This window comes from Durio zibethinus, chromosome 5 (genome assembly GCF_047325235.1).
Source record: "Durio zibethinus cultivar Kanyao isolate XHJ-2024 chromosome 5, ASM4732523v1, whole genome shotgun sequence".
NCBI classification, from domain to species: domain Eukaryota; kingdom Viridiplantae; phylum Streptophyta; class Magnoliopsida; order Malvales; family Malvaceae; genus Durio; species Durio zibethinus.
Genome location: NC_143166.1, coordinates 33,687,183 through 33,709,988, shown reverse-complemented (window position 1 = coordinate 33,709,988; position 22,806 = coordinate 33,687,183). Strand labels below are relative to the sequence as shown.

At 34.3% G+C, this 22,806-nt stretch overlaps 2 protein-coding genes and 6 pseudogenes across 4 annotated transcripts; 7 read left to right on the top strand and 1 right to left on the bottom strand.

Annotated features, from left to right (window-relative positions):
• The first annotated feature begins 97 nt into the window (after window positions 1-97).
• LOC111281700 (uncharacterized) lies at window positions 98-4,800 on the top strand. Its single transcript, XM_022869354.2, has 4 exons — window positions 98-173; window positions 2,308-2,506; window positions 2,605-2,654; window positions 2,750-4,800. Exons 1-4 carry the CDS (start codon window positions 98-100, stop codon window positions 4,798-4,800), a joined length of 2,376 nt encoding a protein of 791 aa, XP_022725089.2.
• Window positions 4,801-5,412: 612 nt separating this feature from the next.
• LOC111283109 (auxin-responsive protein SAUR68 pseudogene) lies at window positions 5,413-6,056 on the top strand (annotated as a pseudogene).
• Window positions 6,057-7,481: 1,425 nt separating this feature from the next.
• Window positions 7,482-7,939, top strand: LOC111283192 (auxin-responsive protein SAUR68 pseudogene; annotated as a pseudogene).
• Window positions 7,940-12,859: 4,920 nt separating this feature from the next.
• LOC111283122 (auxin-responsive protein SAUR68 pseudogene) lies at window positions 12,860-14,723 on the top strand (annotated as a pseudogene).
• A 1,034-nt stretch (window positions 14,724-15,757) lies between these two features.
• Window positions 15,758-20,995, bottom strand: LOC111282653 (uncharacterized). 2 transcript variants are annotated; one of them, XM_022870837.2, is made up of 4 exons: window positions 20,162-20,995; window positions 17,600-19,749; window positions 16,861-17,501; window positions 15,758-16,297 (listed from the first exon to the last, which is right to left on the bottom strand). In XM_022870837.2, exons 1-2 carry the CDS (start codon window positions 20,517-20,519, stop codon window positions 19,739-19,741), a joined length of 369 nt encoding a protein of 122 aa, XP_022726572.1. In that variant the 5' UTR covers window positions 20,520-20,995; the 3' UTR covers window positions 15,758-16,297; window positions 16,861-17,501; window positions 17,600-19,738. The 2 variants fall into 2 exon arrangements, with proteins under 2 accessions (XP_022726572.1, XP_089617428.1); XM_089761302.1 differs by having other exon boundaries at window positions 16,861-17,425.
• LOC111282650 (auxin-responsive protein SAUR61 pseudogene) lies at window positions 15,798-16,597 on the top strand (annotated as a pseudogene).
• On the top strand, window positions 17,501-17,961 carry LOC111282651 (auxin-responsive protein SAUR67 pseudogene; annotated as a pseudogene).
• LOC149518938 (auxin-responsive protein SAUR68 pseudogene) lies at window positions 19,176-19,708 on the top strand (annotated as a pseudogene). The gene has a single exon (XR_016342406.1). The product of XR_016342406.1 is annotated as an auxin-responsive protein SAUR68 pseudogene (transcript).
• Window positions 20,996-22,806: the final 1,811 nt, after the last annotated feature.

Genomic DNA, 22,806 nt, shown 5'->3' with positions numbered 1-22,806 from the left:
CCAAAAGATGTTTCATTCTAAACTCCAAGTAACTTTGTAACATGCAACAGACATCGTTGATAATTAAAATCAGTCATTGCTCGTCTCCTTGATAAACATGCAGGTTGAATGGCGGCGGCGCAATGATTGTTCTGCGCCGTCTCTATTTTGCGTATTTACTTTTACTCCCTGTGGTTGTTGAATTTAATGGCCTCTTCTGTTTTTCATTCTCTCTTCTCTTATCACCTTCGGCAAAATTTTGCTAAGCAAGGAGCTTTGGGACTTAGGGGCCAAGGCCTCTCTGCTCTTGGGTTGGGATCATATTGTTTTTCACTCAATTTTTTGAATGAAACATATTCAAATGAGAAGTATCATATTTACGTTTTTAATTGTTTTCTTTTTCGATAGGTTGCTCTCTAGAAATTCAATTGGAATTATAAAAAAAAAATCATATAATTATAATTTAAAGAATAATACTATAAATCAATTTGGACAAGTAAAAGACTTTTAAAATAAATCTTAAAAGCATAATTTATTTCAGTTAATTTATACAATTTTTAAATAAGTGATATATAAATTTAGAATTTAGAATTTAATACTATAAATTTTTTTTTCTTATCTCCAACTTATTGTGTAAAAAAAAAATCCGAAGAATTAAAAAGTTTTTAGTAAGAGAAAAAAGGTATTTGATTAACCCATAAAATGGTTGTGAAAGTGATACTTGATTCTATGATAAAGCGATACCAATTAAAATTATACAGTAATAATGTAGCTTATTGACTGAGAGTCAACATTGCCTATCCTGTCCAATTGTTCTCAAGATTACCTACCTTCAACTTGCAAAATTAACTACTATTACTACTCTATATATATATATCAAGTTTATTTTAATTTCTCCTATTTTGTCCTAATTATTTGACTTTGCATGTAGTACAAGAAAAAGCTAATTGTCACATAAATGATTATTTTTTATGAAATTATTAGTACAAGTCAAAATTATAAATCAAATTAACAAACCAAATAACTTGACAAATCTATAGTAAAATTACACAAATCCACTAAATCTTTTTTATTAAAAAAAAGTTTAAAAGAATTGATTGTCATAACCTACATGTTGGTGGTGGGAGCTATTTCTCTTGATATTTATTTATTTATAACTCACACTATCTCTAACTGGACGATTCAAAATTAGGCAATGTTCCTGTAAATAGGTTGTATTTCCATGCTTGTTGCTCTTAAGTTTGTTGGGGTTGTAAGGCTTATTACAAGCAACCCTTTGCAGAACACAATATTCTTTTATTGGTTTGATCAAACTTTAGTTAGGCTGATCCAAATTCATCACAAGTGTATTCAAATGTGTCATATGTATCATTACATATCAATTTGCTTGTGTATTTATAGATACACTATCAATTTATAATAAAATCAATTTTTTATATATGTATACATATATATATATATCGATTTTATAATTAATTAAATTGTATTACAAGACACGTACGAAGTATGTATGATTTTAACAATTGGTTGTATGCATATTAATGTTAGATTATTTTTAATTTTGGAAGAGTCAAAGAAAAAAAAAAAGATGTCCATGTTAAATTTGTAAGATGGACATATCACTTAAAATAATCAATGAGGAGATCTTTTATTTTATATATTTGAGTTAATTATGCTTTTAATTCTTGAATTTTGAGAAACATACAGATTGGTATTTAAAGAAACAAAATATACAATTTACACGATAAACTTTCAAATAATGTATCGTTTTAATCCAAATTATAGTATTGTTAACTTAACTCATCTATATGGTATCTATCAAGTATAATTTTATTAAATGCATGTTATTTATTGAATAAAATTGTTAAATATTTTATAAAAAAACTTTATGTGAATGTTACACGATGAAAAATGATTGATTGATCCTATACATTTTTTACAGTTCAAGTAAATTAAAAAATATATCTTTTAATTTATATTTAAAAAGTGTTGATAGTATGTGTGGTAATTATATAACTTGATAATATTTATTAAATATCACATATATAAGTTGATATGATTAGCGGGATTAGAGATTAGGTTACTATGGTATATAATTTAAAAGTTTAAGATAAAAATTATACATGATTTAAAAGTTTAAAGTGCAAATTATACATTTTAATTTTTTAGGTACCAATTTATATTGTGATTTTGTTCCATTAATCCTTTGCTTCCACACCACTCAATTGTATGTCCAATTGAGTTTTGTGCATCAATGTCCAAAGCCTTAATTTATCAGTCTCTGCTTTTTGATATATGAATTAATAACCAAATTCTCATTTTGTGAAGACTACAAAAGGCAATCCCAAAGTATTCATTTAAGGTGGAATTCTGCCTTTGGTAAAAGCAGAATCCATGTTAAAATGCAATGGTTGGATGGGCCTTTTTCTTTTTCTTTTTCTTTTCTGGAGAATAGTGAAATTTCTGCCTCACTTAAAGTTTTAATTATTATTTACTTCATTGCCTGTAACTTGGAAGATTCGGGCGAGTTACTCGTTGAAACGTGTTTTACAGGTTTAGAACTAGGTCACAATTCTTGCAGGAAGCTCAATTTGCTTTTGAGCTAATTAAGCAATATTAGATCAGATCTTGGAAGCGTTTTGTGGCAAAGCTAGCAGTTGTGATGCTTCTTACAAGTAAGTGTCGTATTAATTATAAAACATAATGACATAAATTTCTGATTATCAAGAACATTGATGATTAATTACGTTAAACTTTTTCGAAATTTCAGTTGCTTTGTCTCTCATCTACGTCGAGCTCAAGAATTTGGTCTTGAAGAAAATATTTACAGAAATTACAAAAAAGTTTTGGAGTGAATGGGAGCTTCGCTTGATGGTTATAATCAGCCTTATTCTCCAGCTTGTTCTCGTCATATCTGGGAATCTTCGACGAGGATACATAGGGAAAAAGTTGCCTTATGTTACAATAGCTGCATGGTTAGTGTATTTGTCAGCAGATTGGATGGCAACTCTTGTGCTGAGCAACCTTCTTAGTGGCGATGTTAGTCTGAAAAATGGCCTTATTGTATTTTGGACGCCCTTTATTTTGTGGCATCTTGGCAGCCCTCACAACATTACAGCTTATTCTTTAGAAGACAATGAGCTGTGGTTAAGACATTTTCTTGGCATGGTGATCCAAGTTTCAGAGGCAATTTACATCTACATTAGGTTTCGGTCAGACACTGACCTCAATTTTATGGCTGCTCTGATATTCATTGCTGGAGTTTTCAAGTATGTAGAAAGGATATGGGCTCTCAGATCTACAAATGAGAAGCAGCTCATAAATTCCTTGTACCCTTCTAAAAGAAAAGCTACCAGAAAAGGAAAAATGATCAGAATAGGGCTGTCTGAATCCACAATAAACCGTTGTTTTGAAGGCAAAGCCAATTTTTCTGAGCTCAAATTGCTCCGTGAAGCTTATTCATCCTTCATTGTTTTCAAGCCTCTCTTTCTCGGCCTCCCATTTGGGCTTTCCGCAAAATTTTATGATGACATGGTTTACATCAAGTCTAAATCTGCGGAACAAGCCTTCAAATTGGTCGGGACTGAACTGGGATACCTTTATGATTTGCTCTTCACCAAGATGCCCATACATCATCTTCAGCCTAAAGTGAGTTTATATCTTCGTGCCTTCTGCTTTCTGTCTGCTGTGTCTTCACTGATTGCTTTCTCAGCAATTGTGGATAAGAGTGTGCATGCAAAAGTCGACATTGTCGTGACATATTTGCTGTTGCTGGGAGCTATTTGTCTCGACATATATTCATTTATAATGCACGCTTTCTCCACATGGGCAATGGTCCGGTTGCCCATTCCTGAAAACAAGGTACATAAGTTGTACTCCAAGGTTGTTGCTTGGAGGTTGAATTCCGTTGAATCCAAGATGGCAATCAAATCAATGGCGCAACATGATCTAATAAATTATTACGTCAAGGCCAATACAAATAAGTTCAACGATGCTGTTAAGATTATTGACACTGGTAATCTTCTACAGAAGTATTGGCATACCAATTGGAGGGCAGTTGATTGTGAATTGAAGCAATTCATCTATTCTCATCTGAAAGAGAAACGTCAGAAGTGGGTCGAGATGGGTTGCAGACTTGAAGATCTCGAGAAGTTGTTAAATGAGAAAGATGAAAATTTGTTGGATGAACTAGGTATTGTTAGTGAGGATTTGAAACTGGACATAACAGATTTTACACAACGCATTTTTATTTGGCATTTTGCGACAGAGCTTGTTTACTACGATGATGTTGGCAGTTTTCGAAGAGGTACGGTGGGTTCATTTTGCCAAATTGCCAAGTCCTTGTCTGATTACATGATGTACCTCGTAGTCGTCTGTCCATTGATGCTGCCTAAAGGGTTCAGTGAACTGATAAACAAAGTAAGCTACATCCAAGCCACAAAATTTTCCCAGGAGAGGACATCACCAAAAAGATTTGCATCGGTGGTGCTTGGGCTTAATAGAGATTTTCGGGTGGAAAGTTATAGCATCGAAGTGATAAGTGGAGGGATTGCGTTTGCCCAGGCATTGCAAAGTGTTGTAACTGAGCATCGGTGGGATCACGAAAAGAAATGGGAAATGATTAGTAAGATGTGGATGGAGATGATGACTCATACTGCTAGTCATTGTTCTTGGAAAGAGCATGCTGAACGATTGAGGCAAGGTGGAGAGCTGCTTACTCATGTTGCACTTCTTATGGCACATCTTGGTTTAAGCACTCAGATCCGCAGATATGAGGTTCCAGATGAGGACGAGCTCGATACACCTCCATTCACACTTTAAACACAAAATGTGAATGAGCCTGATTTTTTTTTTTAATTTATTTATGAATGTTATAATTTATGTCTTGTAGATGCATGATTTCCTGTATGATCTTCTGATTGAATATCCAATAAAGATTTACCAAATACCGGCATGAAAGCAAGAGCTTGGGCCTATCTAGATCGAATACCGTGTCAGTTCCACTTCCACCTGTGAGTTGTTGGGCCTAACAGACTCTTTCTTATGGCGGTTGTAACAAAATCATCAGATGGGGAAACTTTTTAAAATATCATAATATGATTAAATGTTTAAATCAGGCTTACTTTTATATTCCACTTCGGCAAGCCCATCTCTCAGCAATCAAACTGGCTGACAATGGCCCAACTGAGGGTTCTGACAGAAACAACCAAAAAAAGAGGGAATGAAAATAAGGCATGAAAGTAGCTTGGTTTCAGCTAGCATTTTCGGAAAAAACAAAAAAGGAAAAGCTCCCTTTAATAGTGGATCTCACTGTGTAGTTTATATCTATATTCTTATGGTTTTTTAGAATGGAATTTACAAGTAAGCAGAATCAAAAGCATCAGCTGTGTCCTTAAGCCACATGACAGAAAAGAAGGATCTCCGCCGAGGAACATGTGAAAGTATGTCCATGCAAACATCAATTTGAATGGAAGTAAAGTTTAGAGATTCACTACAGAAAGAAAGCTACAAATTAAGTTGTTTTCGCTCTTTTTATATAAATTATATCACTCCTTTTTCTTCCTGTCAACACAAATTACCATTTCTCACTTCTGGCTTGAAGTCATAAATCCTCTATTCTCAATGCAAGCAACATGATTAACACAAAGAAGATTATCAGAAAGGCAAGAAAGTGGCAGAAGAAGGCTAACATTGGGAGGAAAATAATTACTGCATCAAGGCTCGGTAACACAATGGCTATTAAGAAACCATCAGGGGTTGATAAAGGCCATTTTGTTATCAACACAACAAATAAGAGGCATTTTGTGATTCCCCTGGAGTATCTCAGCGACAGCATCTTCCTCCAACTCTTGAAGATGTCTGAAGAGGAGTTTGGTCTGTCAAGTGATGGACCTATATTGTTGCCATGTGATTCAATGCTCATGAACCATGTAGTCTTGCTTATCCAACGAGGTTTAGCCAAGGATTTAGAGAAAGCTATGCTCAATTCCCTTAATACCTATCGCTGTTCATCATGTAGTACTACTTTTTTCCATGAAGGACATGCAGATCAACAGTCACTTGTTTGTGGATTCTGAGTAATGTATATAGTCTTGGAATTTTGTAAATGATTGAATGGTTATCAATGATGTTTCAGTCTAAAAATGTAACTATTTATGTTAAGTGTAATATTACTATCACTTTTGATAATTAAAGTTGATGGCTCTCCCTTTGCTATACTGTTTCATGAACTGTGTTACCGAATAATGAAAAATGGAACTAGAAGAATGGCTTTCCTTTTGTATGATCAAATTTTTTGTGGATTCGCAACATAAATTGGTTGCAGTAAAAGTTTGTTTGCTTCTTAACTCAAGCCAAGGGAAGCCTGTTTGGGGTCTATGGGACAGTTTATCTTTGCACCGCTTAATGGATCTGTACTTCCGCTTGCTACTCCCTCCATCCATCAAGAATATGTGAAATGTGATCATTTAATTACATGAAGTGGGACAAAATATGTAACTGACTTGAACAGAAGTGATTCCATCTTCTGTCCCTCAGGATCAAGGCAAAGGTGCTAACTTTTGGGCTCTTTTTACTTTTTTTTTTTTTTGGGTAAAGCAACTTCATTTTTCAAGAAGAGGAGAAACCAAAGAGTTCCAACAACCAAATCTTCTTGCTTCATAATCATCACCTTAATTTTACTCAGGGAAATCAAATTAGTAAATTTAGGGCTAAATCTGACTGTTATTTGTAGTACTTGTATTGTATTTCTTTTTTGTTACTCGTGGTTGCTATGGATTAAACTTTGATCACTAGAATTAAAAATCCAGTACTCTACAGACAGATCACAGGATTGATCATTGTATTGTATTTCTTTAGCTAGAGTAGAAAGAAGCAATTGAAAATGCAGTCCTTCTGTTAGGGACTGACTTCACTGACCAGACCAAGGTAGAAGCAGAGAACATTTCAGTGCATTTCCTTTTTCTTATTCTGTTAGTTCCACATGTCCTGTTATTCAGTATCTTCATTCAATTAATAACAAGCTTAAATTGAATATTCCATCACAACAAAGCACATGGTCGTTGACCATGTATAGAATACCTTGTTGCAGTCATCTCCAAGTTTCTTGTTTACTTAGTTTTATCCGCGGGCCTAGGATAAAAAAATACATGATTTTAACAAGCCATGTGATTCCGTTAAATTTGTAGAGGATATGATTCGGTTTTGCTTCTTACTGGTCAATTTACAGCATCGAAATTTCTTTGTCTTCCAAGTTTCACTCTTGGCATTCCCTTGGTCTTAACCAGCTAGCATCGAAAGAATCACATGCAAAGTTGCAAAGAAAGATTCCAATAGAAGTAATTACATGCTTCAGCATTGAAATTCACAAAACATGTAATCAAGGACAGCATAGAAAGGAGTTTTTGTACCTCCTGTATAAATAACAGACTGATTCTAGCAATCACATACCAATCAACCTCCTTGTTTACTAGCTCTAGGATTTCCATCCACAGCGTATAGAGTAAGCAAGCATGATTACTACAAAGAAGCATATTAGGATTGCAAGAAAGTGGCAGAAGATAGCAGCCAGTGGAAGGAAAAGAATTACTTCAGCAAGAACTAATAGAAAGATGGCTGCTGCAAATCATTCTAATAAATCGTCACTGGTTGATAAAGGCTGCTTTGTTATCTACACAACGGATAAGAGACGTTTTGTGATTCCCTTGGCGATTCTCAGCAACAGCATTTTCCGAGAACTCTTCAAGATGTCTGAAGAGGAGTTTGGACTGCCAACTGATGGACCTATAACAGTGCCATGTGATTCAGTTGTCATGAATTACATTGTCTCCCTTGTGAAAAGAGGATTAGCTGAGAATTTGGAGAGAAAAGTTCCCACTTCCACTACTGGCTATCGCTGCTCATCAGATATTATTTTAATGAACAACATGCGGATCAACAGTCACTTATTTGTGGATTCTGAGTGAATTGGCTTTGATTCTTGTAAACAATTCTGGTATACGAAAAGATAATAGAGAAAAAAAAAAAGCATGTTTCTAGGTGTAAATTATTCAAAGTATCATAGTGTATTACCAAAAGATGTTTCATTGTAAACTCCAAGTAACTTTGTAACATGCAATAGACATCCTTGAGAATTAAAATCATGCGCGTCTCCTTGATAAACATGCAGCTATTAAAACATGTGAGGAAATCAAGTACCTATGATTTTAACAATGGTTGTATGCATAATAAGGTGAGATTATTTTTAATTTTGGAAGAGTCAGAGAAGAAAAAAGATGTCCATGTTAAATTTGTAAGATGGACATTCACTTAAAATAATCAACAAAGAGATCTTTTATTTTATATTTGAGTTAATTATGCTTTTAATATTTAAAAACTTTAGAAAAACATACAAACTGGTATTTAAAAGATAAAATATACAATTTGCATAATGAACTTTCAAATAATATATCGTTTTAATCTAAATTGTAATATTATTAATTTAACTCATCTTTATGGTATCTACCAAGTATAATTTTGTTATTTGCATGTTATTTGTTGAATAAAATTATTAAATATTTTATAAAAACCTTTATGTGAATATCACACGACGAAAAGATGATTAATTGATCCTACACATTTTTTACGATTAAAGTTAATTAAAAAAATATTTTTAATTTATATTGAGAAATTATTGATAGTATGTGTGATGAGCACATAATTTGATAATATTTATCTAATATCGCATATGTAAGCTTATATGATTAGAATGATTAAAGATTAAGTTACTGTGGTACATAATTTGAAAGTTCAAGATATAAATTATACAATTTACTTTTTTATGTATCAATTGATCAGATAAAATAACCTCAAATAATATTCAAACCAAATATATTAGATAGCAAAAAAATTAAATTATACATCTTTTGCGAATCTAGGAATCAAACAAATAGAGCTAATAAATAAATCTTCAAACCACTAGTATAAGAATACAAGCAATTTATGTGAAAAACTTTCCCAAAATAAAGAGCAAAAATTATGAGTAACAACAAATAATTTTCACTATCAAAATAATGAGAATATAAAGTTTTTTTCTAACAAAAATTAAAGGTATGTAACCATAATATCTTAAAATTAAACAATCTTGATAAAAAAATCTTGCAAGAAAAAATTGAAGAAATCTCGCTAAATTTAGGGATTTTATTAAATTTAAAAATTAACAAACACCTACAAAATTATAAGGTAAAAAACTTGAAATTCGATTTTCACTGTTCAAACTGAAGAATAATTAACCATGAATATACTGATAAAATTTCAGTTCAATTAAATCATAAATTGACATTGATCAAATCACTTGATCGAATTTGCACAAAATCTTTTTTTTTTCTTTATTGCCACCACACCTCTTTTGTTTTTTTCTGAGCCATGTAATATTACTATATATAAGGTTTTAAAATTCTATAATTCAACATGAAAAGCTTAAAAAGTTTTTGGTGAATGGACTTTACTTTTAAGTCAGCTTCACATGAAGTAAACTAAGCCCAACATCAATTTGTATTTTTTTTTTCAAAATTTAAGTATTAAAAGTTTAATTAATTCTTTTTATTAAACATCAAGATATATCATATTTAATTGACATGAGATTTATATTTACAATTTAATCTTAAATTATAACTTTTGAGATTATGTTCCAATATTAATCCTTAACTTTGCTTCCACACCACTCAATTGTATAGCCAATTGTAAAAACAGTAAAAGCTTTGTGCATCAATGTCAAAAGTCTTAATTGATCATTCTCTGCTTTTGAGATATGAATTAATTACCAAATTCTCATTTTGTGAAGACTACAAAAGGCAACCCCAAAGTATTAATTTAAGGTGGAATTAATTCGGCCTTTGGTAAAAGCAGAATCCATGGAAAATGCAATGGTTGGGTGGCCTTTTTCTTTTTCTTTTCTTGAGAGTAATGAAATTTCTGTCTCACTTAAAGTTTTAATTCTTTACTTTCATTGTCTGTAACTTGAAAGATTCAGGCGAGTTAACAATTGAAACCTGTTTTATTGGTTTAGAACTACAAATAGTTCTTCCTTTAGAGACCAATCATACATTATTTCTCCCAGAAATTGCTCTTATCTGTTTATTGCTTAATTATTATTCTTCTTTTTTTTCTCTTTTTACAAAAGAAACCCTAATTTAGATTGCACGTACGGCGGGTATTTGAATCCCAATTTTATAAAACATCAATTGTTAAAGATAGCTGAATAAATTAACTAATATAAAATTGGGATTCATTATTATTCTTCTATTTAATCAGCTATACAAGTCTATTAATTCTGAAGTAATAAAAAAAAATTGAAACGCTTTTCACCCAATTGCATTAACCAGGTTACAATTCTTGCAGGCGCTCGATGTGCTTTTGAGCTATAAGCAATATCGGATAAGAGCTTGGAAGCATTTAGTGGCAAAGTTAGCAGTAGTGATGCTTCTTACAAGTAAGTGCAATATTATAAAACATATTGACGTAAATTTCTGATTATGATCAAGAACATTGATGATTAATTACATAAAACTTTTTTGAAATTTCAGTTGCTTTGTCTCTCATCTACGTAGAGCTCAAGAATTCGGTCTTGAAGAAAATATTTAGAGAAATTACAACAAAGTTTTGGGCTGAATGGGAGCTTCGCTTGATGGTTATTATCAGCCTTATTCTTCTGCTTCTTCTCCGCTTATCTGGGAATTTTCGACGAGTATACATTAGGAAAAAACTGCCTTATGTTGCAATAACTGTATAGTTAGTGTATTTGTCAGCAGATTGGGTAGCAACTCTTGTGCTGAGTACCCTTCTTAGGAGCGATGTTAATCTGAAAAATGGCCTTATTGTATTTTGGACGCCCTTCCTTTTGTGGCATCCTGGCAGCCCTCACAACATTACAGCTTATTCCTTGGAGAGCTGTGGTTAAGACACTTCCTAGGCATGGTGTTCCAAGTTGTAGAGGCAATTTACATCTACGTAAGGTTTCGATAAGACACGGACCTCAATTTCATGGCTGCTCCGATATTCATTGCTGGAGTTTTCAAGTATGGAGAAAGGATATGGGCTCTCAGCAGCTCATAAATTCCTTGTACCCTTCTAAAAGAAAAGCTATCAGACAGAGAAAAATGGATCAGAATAGGGCCGTCGGAATCCACAATAAACCGTTGTTTTGAAGGCCAAGCCAATGTTTCTGAGCTCAACTTGCTCCGTGAAGCTTATTCATCCTTCATTATTTTCAAGCCTCTCTTTCTTGGCCTCCCATTTGAGCTTTCCGCAAAATTTTACGATGACATGGTTTACATCAAGTCTAAATCTGCGGAACAAGCCTTCAAATTGGTAGGGACTGAACTGAGATACCTTTACGATTTGCTCTACACCAAGAGGCCCATACGAAACAATCAGCCAAAATTCAGTTTTTGTCTTCGTTCCTTCTGCTTTCTGTCTGCTGTGTCTTCACTGATTGCTTTCTCAGCAATCGTGGAAAAGAGTGTGCATGCAAAAATCGACATTGTCGTTACGTATTTGCTGCTGCTGGGGGCTATTTGTCTCGACATATATTCATTCATAATGCATCCTTTCTCTACTTGGGCAATGGTCCGTTTGCCCATTCCTGAAAACAAGGTACGTAAGTTGTACTCCAAGGTTGTTGGTTGGAAGTTGCATTTATCCGTTGAACCCAGGATGGCAATCAAATCAATGGCGCAACACAATCTAATAAATTATTACGTCGAGGCCAAGACAAATAAGTTCAAGGATGCAGTTAGGATTCTTGACACAGGTAATCTTCTGCAGAAGTATGGGCATACCAATTGGAAGATTGTTGATTGTAAATTGAAGCAATTCATCTATTCTCATCTGGAAGAGAGACGTAGGAAGTGGGCCGAGAAGGGTTTCAGACGTGAAGATCTCGAGAAGTTGTTAAATGGTAAAGGTGAAAATATGTTAGATGAACTAGCTATTGATCGTGAGAACTTGAAACTGGACATAAAAGATTTTACTCAACGCATTTTTATTTGGCATTTTGCTACAGACCTTGTTTTCTACGATGATGTTGACAGATTTCGAAGAGGTACGCTGGGTTCATTTTGCCAAATTGCCAAGTCCTTGTCTTATTACATGATGTACCTCGTCCTCGTCCGTCCATTGATGCTACCTAAAGGGTTCAGCGAAGTGATAAACGAAGAAAACTACACCCAAGCCAACAAATTTTTCCCAGGAAAGGACATCACCAAAAAAATGAGAAAAATAGACTATGTCAGGAAGGCATTTACTTCGGCGGTGCTTGAGCGTGATGATTTTCTGGAGGAAATTTATAGAATCAAAGTGATAAGTGGTGGGAAAAAGTTTACCCAGGCATTGCAAAGTTTTGTCACTGAGCATCGGTGGGATCACGAAGAGAAATGGGAAATGATTAGTAAGCTGTGGATGGAGATGATGATTCATGCTGCTAGTCATTGTTCTTGGGAAGAAAATGCTCAACAATTGAGGCATGGCGGAGAGCTGCTTACTCATGTTGCCCTTCTTATGGCACATCTTGGTTTAAGCACTCAGATCCGCAAATATGATGTACCAGATGAGGATGAGCTCAACATGCCTCCCCACTTTAAACACAAAAAGTCAGTGAGCCTTTTTTTTTTTAATTTATTATTATAATGTTATTATTTAGGTCCAGTAGATGCAAGATTTCCTGTATGATCTTTTGATTGAATTTCCAATAAAGATTTTACCAAATGCTGGTATGAAAGCAAGAACTTGGGCCTATCTAGATCGAATACCATATCAGTTCCTCTTCCACCTGTAAGTTGCTCGGCCTATCTTACTTATTCTTATGGTGGTTGTAACAAAACCATCAGACAAGGAAACCTTTAAAAATATCATAATCTGATTAAATGTTTAAATCAGGCTTACTTTTGTATTCTACTTCGACAAGCCCATCTCTCAGCAATTAAACGGGCTGACCAAGGCCCAACTGAGGGTTCTGACTGAAACAACCCCAAGACGGAATAAAAATAAAGCATCAAAGTAACTTGGTTTCAGCTAGCATTTTTGGAAAAAACAAAGAAGGAAAGTTACCTGTATTGTATTTCTTTTTAGGTACTTGCGGTTGATATGGATTGAACTCTAGTCATTAGAATTAAAATTTCAATACTCTACAAACAGACCACACGGTTGATCATTATATTGTATTTCTTTAGCTAGTAGCAGAAAGAAGCAATTGAAAATGCAGTGTACCATCAAAAGAAGGGAAATTGTGATTTGTGAAGACCATCTAACATATTGCAGTCTATTAACCATGCTCGGTAAGTAAAGTATATCTGCAAAGTAACCAACTCTGATAGGGACTGACTTCACTTACCAAACCAAGGTAGTAGCAGAGAACCTTTCAGTGCATTTCTTTTTTCTTGTTCTGTTGGTCCACATGTCCTTCTGTTTTTCAGTTTCTTCATCCAACTAATTACAATCTTACATTAAATATTCCACCACAACAAAGCACATGGTCGTTGACCTTGTATATAATCTGTCAATTAGTGATGGTGTTCCTAATTTCTTCAAGGATGTCATCTAGGTAAAGCTCCAAATCCAGGACACTTTTTTGCAGTCATCTCCAAGTTTATTGTTTACTTAGTTTTAACCGCAGGCCTTGAATCAAAAAAATACATGATTTTAACAAACCATGTTATTTCGTTAAATTTATAAAAGATATGATTCGGTTTTGCTTCTTACTGGTCAACTTAACCAGCATCGAAAGAATCACATGCAAAGTTGCAAACATAGATTCCAATAGAAATAATTACATGCCTCAGCATTGAAATTCTCAAAACATGTAATCAAGGCCAGCATAGAAAGGAGTTTTTTTTCCTCCTGTATAAATGGCGGACTGATTCTAGCAATCGCATACCAATCAACCTCCTTCTTTACTTACTCGAAGATTTCCATCCAGAAAATATAGAGTAAGCGAGCATGATTACCACAAAGAAGCCTATCAGGATGCCAAGAAAGTGGCAGAAGATAGCAGGCATTGGAAGGAAAAGAATTACTTTAGCAAGGACTAATAGAAAGATGGCTGCTACAAATCATTCTAATAAATCATCACTGGTTGATAAAGGCTGCTTTGTTATCTACACAATGGATAAGAGACGTTTTGTGATTCCCCTGGCGTTTCTCAGCAACAGCTTTTTCGACAACTCTTCAAGATGTCTGAAGAGGAGTTTGGACTGCCAACCAATGGACCTATAATATTACCATGTGATTCAGTTGTCATGAATTACATTCTCTCCCTTTCGAAAAGAGGATTAACTGAGAATTTGGAGAGAGCAGTGCTCCCTTCCATTACTAGCTATCGATGCTCAGGGGATAATTATTTCAATGAACGACATGCAGATCTACAGTCACTTGTTTGTGGATTCTGAGTGAATTGGCTTTGATTCTTGTAACAATACCGGTTACGAAAGATAATAGAGAAAAAAAAAAACTTGTCTTAGGTGCAAATTATTCAAAGTATCATAGTTTATTACCAAAAGATGTTTCACTGTAAACTCATAGCAACTTTGTAAAATGCAATAGACATCCTTGATAACTAATATCAGTTATTGCCTGTCTCCTTGATAAACATGCAGCTCTTAAAACATGTGAGGAAATTAACTTCCTTTGCTTTATGTTGCACTGAAAACAGCAAGTTTTATTCTAAAACGATATCCACAGATCCAGCATCCTTACATGATATTTTTCTAGCATCAGTGACAATAATCTTTAGAAGTTATTATGATCTAATCACAGCTAATGATTGTGCACTTGGATAGCCAAATGGAGCTAGATAGCAGAGTTCATGACTGAGCAGGTATTATGGGTCAATTTCTATTAATTTGAGACAGTTTAATAATTTTGACCACCAATAACACTCTGAAGGTGAACTTATACTCTAATTAGAAGTATAAGGCCTACCAAAGACTGGCTGTTATGACATAAAGAGGGTAGCCAAGTTGCTAGACAGAAAATATATTCAACTGATTTGCACCATCAAACAATCAGATTACATGATTTTAATATTTGGCCCAGTAAAGTGGTAGAAGATCTGTAACCAACACAAATAAAATGCTCCACTCTATTTACGTCAAGAAGCAGAATTCCAAATAATTTGATTCTATTTTAAGCTAGTTCAGTTTGTTCTTGTGATTACATTTAATGGCAAGTGAGATGCAGGGGAACCGGCCATTCTTTTAAGGAACAGAATTTCCATCATATGATAATATCCTCGACAAAGTGATATGGACAGAGCAAATGAAGGTACAAAGAAGAGAACTTTTCAAAGAATTTTTTCTTGTTTGAAATCTCCTTGGTTCCTCTTTTACCTCAGTATTTGAGCATTCATACGAAGATAAAATTAATTTCAACATCACTAGTTAACGGCTTGCATCGATTATCACTTCACATATATGTCAATATACCCTATAAGCAGAACATGCTAAAGCATGAGGCGGCCACAAGCAAAATGGAATCATTTTTTTTCCGATTGAACGACCAACAGTAACAGTACATAGGTTTTAACCAACATGTGGGAACAAATTTTAGTTATCGCTTTGAAGGTAGATCCAATCATTCAAACTTTCCTGTGAATCTTTAGCTTATATCAATGCAATGCATGATGTCGACTCCGAAAAACAGTAACTATACTTTTGCATTGGAATTCTTGACGGTAGGAAAATCAAGTTAAGGAACATTTTTGTTCCTCATTCCTGGATGTATATACATAGGTGAAGTAACAAATTGATTGCTTCAATCTATCAAATAGAAATTAGAATACCAGTTTCATGGTTCTTTGGCAAGACATACATACATACGTTTATAAGAGAGAGAGTACAGCCAGAATGATCAGAAACAAGAAACTTGACAGAATGGCAAAGAAGTGGCAAAAAATTACTATCATGAGGAAGGAAAGAATTTCTTTACCAGGGACATCTAATGCAAAAGCTATTGCAGGCAGCGTTGATGAATCATCGGTGGCTGAAAAAGGTCATTTTGTTATCTACACCACAGATCAGATGCGCCATGTTGTGTCCTTATATCTCAGCAATAACATATTTGTTGAACTCTTAAAGCTGTCTGAGGAGGAATTTGGTCTATCAAGTCATGATCCTATAAAGTTGCCTTGCGATTCAGCCTTGCTGGAATACATAGTCTTCATTGTCCAACAAGGCTTGGATAAACACTTGGAGAAAGCTCTGCTTAGTTCCATTTCTCCTGGTCGCTACTCCCTTTGCGCTTCTTTCCATCAAGGACAGACGGGCCAACATTCATTTGTTTGTGGATACTGAACAGATCACAGTTGAATCATGTAATGATTGAAACTACCATAGTGTAATATAGAAGTTGTACTCTAAAATACTTAAATTACAATGGAATGCAACAGCAATATTATTCTACATGGTATATAGTTTTTCTTCGGCAAAAAATGTTTTGTACTGAAAGCACAAATTCATTCTACAGGAATAACTTTCCTAGTTAACATGAGCATATGTGTCTTATTGCAACTGTCTCAAAAATATCAGTGTAAAGTGCAAACACAAAGAGGTTAAGCTTTTATATTCCTCCTAAAACTATTTTATGCAGTATGCACCTCATCTGGCTGCTTCTACAAGCTCCCAACAGACTTGTAACAATTTTGAATGAGTTGCTTGTCATCATGACATGTTTGCCAGGATAAAATGATTCAGTTGGAACTTGAAGCCACCAGAATTTATTAACTACTAGGATGCTCAATGAGACAAATTATTTACATTCTAGGGTCAAGGTGATATCATTTAGAAAGCAATAATAAATGGTGTTTCAATGGAAATAAACAAAATGCATAACAAACAAGTTACAATGACCTACCATTTAAGTTTTTGTTGCTTCATGTTTGTAGATAACAAACACACATGCAAGTATAACCACCTCTTTTCTTCAATATTCACATGGCTTTACATCCTACCAGCTTCACAACTACATGGAAGAGATTATCCCATGGATAAGTAACAGGAAGGTCATGAAACCGATTGGATTTGAGAGAGACAAGAAACAGGTGGCAATTTGCTTGAGAGAAGGTTTCTTATTGCTGTTTCGATTAATGAATCTCATCCAAACAGGATCCTAAAGGTATGTTGGAATCTTGATCAACTGATCATCAGTCAACATAATTGCAGTACTGGACCATAATGTTGTTAAACCACTTGGCAGATAGATAACGATATGTCTGCATGTACTTCTATGGTCCACCTTGTTGGGCTCATCATCCAAGAAAAGCAAACATGCCCACCTTGCAGGTTACACCTCATATCTGCACATCACATGGCTTTGTTTCCCAGGAATACCAGCATTCTACTAATTCATTAAAGGGACAGTCTCTGGCCTTGTGATTATATATTATCCCATTTCCATTGCCTCATATCCAACACAACAACTGCATTCAGAAATCAGAGTTCTAAGACCTAAAACTTCCCTCTATTTTCTTTCATCTTAGACTCTTTCCTACAAAACTTAAAGTAAAGCAAGATGATCAGCGGTAAGAAGCTTATCAAGTTAGCAAGAAAATGGCAAAAAAGGGCTGCAATTAGGAGAAAAAGAGTCACATTACCAAGAACCACTGGGCATGCTGACAAAAACAGTTGCAGCACATCATCAGTGGTGGAGAAGGGTCACTTTGTTGTATACAGTGTGGATCAGAAGCGCTTTGTGCTTCCTATGGAATATCTCAAGAACAAAATCGTCATGGAGCTATTCAACTTGGCAGAAGAAGAGTTTGGACTACCAGGCTGTGGGCTTCTCGTCTTGCCTTGTGATGCAACCTTTATGGAATATGTAATTGCTTTGATCAAAAGGAAACCAAGTAAAGACATGGAGAAAGCATTGATCCTGTCTGTAGCCAGCGGTCGTTGCTCATCATCATATCTTTATCAGCAAGAAACGAGCCAACAGATGCCGATATGGAACTTCTAAAGCAAAAGTTTTTTATTTTCTCATCTTGTAATTGATCCAAACCTTTGTAGATTGGAGTATACAACGCAAAAAGTCAGAATTTTTGTTTCTCATGTTCAGTTTCTTGGATCTTGACAAGGCAATTACTTCTTATCTACAATAGTAATCAACAATTTCATACCAAATAATATAGAGGAATTGAACACAAAAATATATGTCATGTTTAACATATTTTGTTCTCAATAGGAAATAATCAAACTACAGTTGTACTCCCCACCGACGCTGCATTCTGAAACTTCCTTACCCATTTTGACGAGCTTAGAAGCCAAAAAGTTAAAAGGCAAGGAAACAAATTTTGATTTGTACTTTGTTTATGACTCAACTTGTCCAAGCAGGGATGAAAATAAGAGATGGGTAAAAGCTTAGTTGCATGAAGATATCTCAGTCAAAAAGTAGTTACTTTTTTTATGTATAACCAATTATAAAATTTATCAAGTAAAAGCAGCTGAATTATATAGGGAGGACTAATTTATAAAGTTATACAAATTAAGCAGGATGTACCGCACACATAAGCTTTCGAGCCTAGTATCTGGGCATTGAATTGAAGTAAAACGCAACCATATCCGACCCCACAATTCAAAACCTTCAGTACGGAAAGTATGATCATCAAAACCTCTGCTGTTTGCAATCTCTTGGAGCCATTAACAGACGATCAATGTGAAGCAGATTACATTTTGAGATATCTAAAAGCATAACAGCCCGGAGATAAAGACGTTTCACTCTTTTGGGCAAATCCTGTTTCAGAAACTATAAATCCGATCAATCCAGATTTCAATAAACTAGAACCACAACTTTTTCTTGTTGTGTAACATATTCAGAACATGTGGGTTGAATACGATGCGTGGTCTTGCACATGGCCTGTTCTGCCAAACCCAAATAAATTTGATGTTGAAAAAAATATTGGACCACTTCCATTAACTTCCAGACATGCCCAGCTGGCGACGTTCCAAATGATCGCTCTCATTTTCGAACCACATGGTTTTGCTTCCCTTTAGCCCCGACATTGAGTTGCTTCATTCAAAGGACTGTTTTTGGGACGTTTGTGTATATATATTCACCCAATTTCTGTTTTTCATCAGTGCAGCACAACAAAACTTTTTAATTTCCTAAGATCTTTACATTCTCTTCATTTTCTTGTCCTAAAACATTCTCCCTTGTTTTACAAAAGCAACAAGATGATCAGTGCTAAGAGGCTTATCAAGTTAGCAAAAAATTGGCAAAAAATGGCTGCAATTAGGAGAAAAAGAATCACATTACCAAGAAGCACTGAGGATGCTGACATAAAAAGTTGCAGCTCATCATCAGTGGTGGAGAAGGGTCACTTTGTTGTATACAGTGTGGATCAGAAGCGCTTTGTGCTTCCTTTGGAATATCTCAAGAACGAAATCGTCATGGAGCTATTCAACCTGGCAGAAGAAGAGTTTGGACTACCAGGCAATGGGCTTCTCATCTTGCCTTGTGATGCAACCTTTATGGAATGTGTAATTGCTTTGATCAAAAGGAAACCAAGTAAAGACATGGAGAAAGCATTGCCCCTGTCTGTAGCCAGAGGTCGTAGCTCATCATCATATCTTTATCAGCAAGAAACGAGCCAACAGATGCCAATATGGAGCTTCTGAAGCAAAATTTTTGTCTTTTCTCTTGTAATTGATCCACACCATTGTCGATTAAAGCATATAATTCTAAAAGTCAGAATTTTTGTTTCCCATGTTCAGTTTCTTGGATCTTGACAGGGCAATTACTTCTTATCTACAATATTAGTCAACAATTTCATACCAAATAATATACAGGAATTGAACAAAAAAACATATCTGCCATGTTTAACATATTTTTTTCTCAAGGAGATAATCAAGCTCTAGTTTTTACTCCCCAAAGAAGCTGCATTCTGAAACTTCCTTACACATTTTGATGAGCTTAGAAGGCAAAAAATTAAAAGGCAAGGAAACAAATTTTAATTTGTTACTTTGTTTATGACTCAACTTGTCCAAGCAGGGGTGAAAAATAAGAGATGGATAAAAGCTTAGTTGCATGAAGATATCTCAGTCAGAAAGCAGATAACTTTTTTATGTATAACCAATTATTGAACCTATCAAGCAAAAAGCAGCTGAACTTCTACAGGGAGGACTAATTTATAAAGTTACACAAATTAAGCGGCACGTACCGTACACATAAGCTTTCAAGCCTATTATCTGGGCATTGGATTGAAGTAAAATGCAACCATATCCAACCCTACAATTCAAAGCCTTCAGTACAGAAAGTATGACCACCAGGACCTCTGCTGTTAGCAATCTCTTGAAGCCATTAACAGACAGATCAATGTGAAGCAGATTACAATTTGAGATATCTAAAAGCATAACAGCCTGGAGATAAAGACGTTTCACTCTTTTGGGGCAAATCCTGTTTCGGAAACTATAAAATCCCATCAATCCAGAGTTCAGTAAACTAGAACCACAACTTTTTCTTGTTGTGTAATATATCCAGAACATGTGGATTGTACTACGATGCCTGGTCTTGCACATGGCCTGTTGTGCCAAAACCAAATAAATTTGATGTCGAAAAAAAGATTGGACCACTTACCATTACCTTCCATACATGCCCAACAGGTGACGTCCCAAATGATCGCTCAAATTTTCGAACCACACGGTTTTGCTTCCCTGTAGTCCCGACACTGAGTTGCTTCATTCAAAGGACTGCTCTTGGGACCTTTGTGTTTATATATTCACCCAATTTATGTTTTTTCATCAGTGCAGCACAACAAAAGCTTTTCAGTTTCCTAAGGTTTTTACATTCTCTTTCTTCTCTTGTCCTAAAATATTCTCCCTTGTTTTACAAAGGCAACAAGATGATCAGTGCTAAGAAGCTTATTAAATTGGCAAGAAATGGCAAAAATTGGCTGCAGTTAAGAGAAAAAGAATCACATTCTCGAGAACCACTGGGTATGTTGACACAAACAGATGCAACATATCATCAATTGTCGAGAAAGGTCACTTTGTGGTGTATATGTAATACCCAAAAAAAAAAAAAAAAGATTATTCTAAGTATTTTTATAAGTGGGAGACTCTTTAATAAAGAATGAGAAGTGCAGAAGACTTATTGATAAATAATTCAAATTCTTTATTAATAGAGTTAACTTTTTAGTTTTCAGTCGACGATTAATCGTAATAAAAACAAAAATTTATTTCTCATATGTTTCTTATAAAAAATAGATCAATTGAAGGATTCCAAGTGAAGGAAAGAACAAATCTACAAGGAGAAATTATCTGATAGAGGTGAGTAAATAATCTTTTTTAATTTTTGGAGTATTGATGGTTAAGTCTTAAAGTGTAAATTATAATCGAGAAACCCTAAAATTTTAGGGTTTCTATTATCCTTCTTTGGGCAGATGATTTAGACTTTAATTAGAGTCAAGTTAAGTGTTGAGAAAGTTGGTAATGTGAATTTATTGTTGAAACAGAAATTTGATAGGAATAGAAAGGAAAATCTTTGTTTCGTATAAATTCTTATATAAATCATGTGTTTGTAGTGATGAATTAAGATTATATTCTGTATTAAAGGGTTAAATACTACTATGATTACTATATATGGTTGGAAAGCATGTTGAATCTACTTTCTAATGAAATAAACGGGAGTCGAATTCGAGTTCCCTATGAAGAGTTATCTAATTTTTACCTAAGGAGGTGCAGGCTGCCTAGTAGCAGCAGTAAGGGGGAATTACGAAATTTCCCTAAATTTTTATACAAGGATTTACAGTTTAAGCCATATATGTTTGGAAAGCTTATCGAGTCTACTTTCCAATGAAATAAGCGAAATTGAATTTGGAGTTACTTATGAATAAATACGTAATTTTTATAAAAAGGTATACAGGCTGTCTGGCAACAGCATATGATGTGGATTTCAAAAATTGTTATAATTAATCCACAAAGAATCATGAGATGAGCCATATATGTTTAGAAAGCTTGTCAAGTCTAGTTTCTAACGCATTAATAAGATTTTAATTCCAAATTGGATATCTTGAGTTATGATCGTTTTAGTAAAAGTAGCGTAGACTGCCAAAATTAATTACTCGAGTTATTACTTGTTTAACTTAATTGTTTTGGTATAAGTGACCTCAAATGGGTTGATTAATTATTGTTACGTTGGAATTATCTTGAATAGGCCACTAAATTTTGAGGGAGAAAAATTAGGTGGTGGAATCAGAAGAAGGTAAGTAGAATCTCACACACTTTGCTTGTTTTTTAATCTATGTATATATATATGTTTCTAAATGAAAGAATGTTTTATTTCATTATTTTCAGTGTATGAAAATAGGATCAAGCATATGATTATTTTGTGTTTCTCTATATAAATGATGGATCATGCTAATGAATGAAATGAGAAAATGATTTATGTTTAAAGAATGATTTTATGATAGCTACGTTTTTATATCCCTGAGAAGTGGGATCATCGACATCAGAACTTAGTTCTACGACCCTGGCTAATGGGTAATAGTAGTTAGCAAAAACATGATCATACGACCCTGGCTAACGGGTAATAGTAGTTAGCGTAAGCCCTGACTAACGGGTTATAATAGTTAGCAATGATCATGAGAATGAAATTGTCGATACGGCCAATGTCACGGGTTATAGCAGTGACTGTAGCTAACAATTTGAATGATAACGATTTGATTGATAATGATGATTTACAATGATTTTTAATGATTGATCCATGATTTGGTTTGATTACGATATTTGAATGATAACATATTTTACAATGATTTATAAATTTATAAAATGTTTGACAGAACGATGATATTGAGATGTTTTAACA